This window comes from Chelonoidis abingdonii, chromosome 5, assembly GCF_003597395.2.
Source record: "Chelonoidis abingdonii isolate Lonesome George chromosome 5, CheloAbing_2.0, whole genome shotgun sequence".
In the NCBI taxonomy this organism is placed as follows: Eukaryota; Metazoa; Chordata; order Testudines; family Testudinidae; genus Chelonoidis; species Chelonoidis abingdonii.
This window is the reverse complement of record NC_133773.1, coordinates 145409861-145413631: the sequence shown is the minus strand read 5'-3', so window position 1 is coordinate 145413631 and position 3771 is coordinate 145409861. Positions and strand designations below refer to the sequence as shown.

The following is a 3771-nucleotide window of genomic DNA, read 5'->3' as shown; positions in this document are numbered from 1 at the left end:
TGCCAGTATCAAACCAGCAGGGCAAGATCTTACAGCTCCATTCAAACTCCCTGGACTAGATTTATTTGGAGAGACAGACTGGAAACGCAGTCGATATTCTGCTGAAATGTGGGGGTGCTCCCCCCCCCAACCCGGCCCAGTCGAGCCAGCTGGCCTGTATGTAAGTTTGCAAACGTTGGGCTTGGAGCTGCAGTTGAACTTACATAGAAGCATCACAGCAAGGAGGGACGTGGCCAGGGCCAGACTCAGGAGGAGAAGGACAGCAGTGACGATGCCCCACGCCCTGTGCCGCCAAGGGACCGATGTCTTAGGAGGGTTTCCTTGAAGGAGAAGAAGAAACGTATCCATGGAAAGTTACAGCTCAAACGCCACTGACCGAGGAAACTCCACCCCCCACATCCAATACCTGCTCAGCCTCCTATTCCCTGATTGTGGTTAACAGCAACAGCGGAATGAGGCCAAATAAGGTCAGAACCGACCGGAACTCGAATGTGAAAAGCGACCCTCCCTAAATCAGGAGTGACTCTAGTGCCAGGCAGGCGTCCTGTGAGAGAGATCTGGGAGCAGGATTCCCCCCTGCCTAAGCATTTCTTGAGAGGGACGTTTAGGGGTGTTGAAGTTCGGGCCCAAAGGAGTATTTTTAAGTGAGAAAAGGAACCTGAAACAATTTATGAAATATGAATACAATGAGGCCGTGAAATGAGGGGGAAATGCTTCTTGGCAGGAGAAAAGTGGGGCTGACAGCAGCAGAGTGCTCAGAAGGGCCTTTCTACAGCATCCCTGTCTGATAACCCGTCCCCAGGATGCTGGGCTCCTCCCTGCAAGGAAGCCAAGGGGCGAATCACTGGGCAAAGCCAGAAGATTGCGTCTCCCCTGCACATTAAAGAGAGAAGACTAGAGCTGCATTCGAGCCAGGATCTATGTGTAGACAGAAGTAAGTGTGCTTGGTGTGCTCTGGATTTGGTCTCCCCAAGGTGAATGGCAGCTGCTTGGAGACAAAAGACTGTCAGGTTCTCGTCTCCCTGAAAGTCTCAGCCTGCCACACCCCCTCCCTGTCTGATCTGGGCCTCAGCCATTAGCTAGCACCATTCCCCCATGGGGTGTGGTTCCTGGAACCAGCAGACAACACTCAAATGTCCAGATAATCCCCTTACATTGCAGAAGTGGCTTCTCTCACACTAACCAATGGGTGACACTGCCTTTCACTAATGTACTGAGTTTTCAGTTCTCAGCCTTTCCTGAACCAGATTCTGGGAGGAGCTTCTCTGTCACCCAGCGCCGGCTACATTCACCTTGTGTTTTCCTTTGTTGCTGCAGAGAGCCTAGCTGAGCTCGGTGCGGAGCTGCTGCTGCCTACGGCCGCACCCTCCACTTCTGTCAGCCCCGTCTCCCTGTGTGTCTCCTGACCCTTCCTGTGTTCAAATCCAGAACAGCTGCCACACAGCATCTGGATTGCACTGAAACCAAAGGGGATAAACAACCCCCGGAGCAGGCTCTTGTCCAGCTGACACCTGCCCAACCAAACGTAAGAACATAAAAACAGCCAGACTGGGTCAGACAAAAGATCCATCCAGCCCAGTGTCCTGTCTGCCAACAGTGGCCAGTGCCAGGTGCCCCAGAGGGAATAAACAGAACAGGGAATCATCAAGGGATCCATCCCCTGTCGCCCATTCCCAGCTTCTGGCAAACAGAGGCAAGAGACACCGTCCCTGTCCATCCTGGCTAATAGCCATTGATTGACCTATTGGTCATGAACTTATCTAGGTCTTTTTTGTACTCTGTTACAGTCTTGGCTTTCACAACATTCTTTGACAAGGAGTTCCACAGACAGACTGTGTGTTGTGTGAAGAAATACTTCCTTTTGTTCGTTTTGCCCTTTTCTGAAACATTTCCAATTCCAATTTTTTGAGATGGAGCAACCACATGTGCACGCAGTATATTCAAGATGCAGGTATACTATGCATTTATATAGAGGCAACATGACATTTTCTGTTTTATCATCTGGCCCTTTCTTAATTATTCCCAACATTCTGCTGGCTTTGTTGAAGCCGCTGCACATTGAGTGGAAGTTTTCATAGAACTGTCCACAATGACTCCAAGATCCCTCTCTTGAGTCGAAACAGCTAAGTTAGACCCCATCATTGTATAGTTACAGTTGGGATTATGTTTTCCAAGGTTCATCACTTTGCATTAATCAACACTGAATTTCATCTGCCATTTTGTTGCCCAGTCACCCAGCCAAAGCCCAGACGGGGCCCCTTGTGCTGGGAGCTTTAGGAAAACAGCCTGGTCCTTATCTCAGAACTTCCAGCTCCATTTGCTCCTTGTCCTTGGAGGAACAGGTTCCCTCCCCCTGTCCCTGAGCCCTGGGGAAAACCCTTCTCTGCTAACACAGCTACATCTCCCTACCCCTGCTCATGGTTAGATGCATGTGTTTTGGCAGGGAAGGGGCAGAGGGTAAGGAAAGGAGGTGTCTTTGTGAAATGGGGTGATGAGAGGGAGCTGGTCCCCAGAGTTTGGGGCTGTGAGGATTTGACCCTGGTGATCTCCTCCTGGGAGAGGCTGATGGTGGCAGTGAGCTGGGGAGGGGGAGCCTGGATGGCTTTTATGGCCAGCCCATGGCACTGCTCTGCCCAGCAGGAGGCTGGGATGCTGTGCAGGGACTCCCATCTCTCCCCCTGTGCCCTTCTCCCGCTGAGGACTGGCAGGGGAGAGAATGCACTGGGAAGTGCTGACCGAGCATCCTCGCCCACTGCCCATGGTGCTGTCTGGCCAGCACAAGGCTGAGCTCTGGGGACATGGTCAGTGGAGCAAGCGATCGCTGCCCAGGATGCTCTGCAGAGACTGCAAAGCCAAGCAGAGGCCAGCGGGAGTCCAGGGTCCAGTGCAGACTCTTGTGCTCACCTTTGGGCCGGGGAGCAGCTTCCGTCATCGGCACGTTCTCATAGATATTGTCCCTCGCCATTGTCCTGCCCTCGTGCTCAGCCGAGCCCCTGGTCACTGGCCTGTGGGTCCTTTCTGCAGCCTGGTGGGTTAGAGCCTCCCTCTGACAGCAGTCCTGGCCCAGAAATAGAAATGGGAAGTGATGCCTGGTGGTTGGATGACGGGAGGAGGTGGAGGGGAGAGACGGGTGGCTGGGGGAAGGAGATGTGAGAGAAGAGGAAGACAGCACTCTGTTGGCAGCGCCTGGCCATAGGTGCTGGATCTATGGGGGCTGCGGTTTCCATCACATGCAGGGGTTACAGTTCGGCTCAGTGGCTCTCAGCACCCCACTATTCGCATTGTTCCAGCCCCCTGGGCCCAGCCTTTTATGGCCCCCTCGTGGCAAGAACGTAAAGGCATCATCCCCGTGCGCGGCGCGTGCGGTTGTCTGTCAGAGGTCATGCAGCAGAGGGAGGGGGGTCTGGGGAAGCCTGAGCCCTCTCCCCTCCTGGGATACCCCCAGCTCTGCCCCAGCCATTGCAGTCCTGCTCTCTGTCCTGGGCTCACTTGAGTTGTGGGGCTTCCAGAGTCATCCCGCTGAAGCACGGTGAGGGGCAGGCTGGGGGCAGTGTGGGGGCCAGGCCTGTGTCCTGCTGTTTGCATCTGGACCATGCCCTCCCCTCCAATCATGGAGCCCTGGGCAGTCACCCACATCGCCCACCCCGAAGGCCGGTCCTATCCTGGGGCTTCCACAAGTGTCCAAAACTGCATCTTTTTCCTAAGTGTGACCATCCACGGGTGGGAGTTCTGCTGTCCAAAGAGACAGACCCTGCTCACTGCTCTGGCGGT

At 54.2% G+C, this 3771-nt stretch overlaps 1 protein-coding gene across 1 annotated transcript in view; it reads right to left on the bottom strand.

Annotated features, from left to right (window-relative positions):
• Positions 1 to 3118, bottom strand: part of LOC142045781 (C-type lectin domain family 10 member A-like) — a 182862-nt gene extending 179744 nt beyond the window's left edge. Inside the window, exons 1-2 of the mRNA XM_075066728.1 lie at positions 2905 to 3118; positions 204 to 320 (exon numbers count right to left, since the gene is read on the bottom strand). Coding sequence (XP_074922829.1) covers positions 204 to 320; positions 2905 to 2965 — 178 coding nt within the window. The 5' untranslated portion in view covers positions 2966 to 3118. The remainder of the gene's footprint in view (positions 1 to 203; positions 321 to 2904) is intronic.
• Positions 3119 to 3771: the final 653 nt, after the last annotated feature.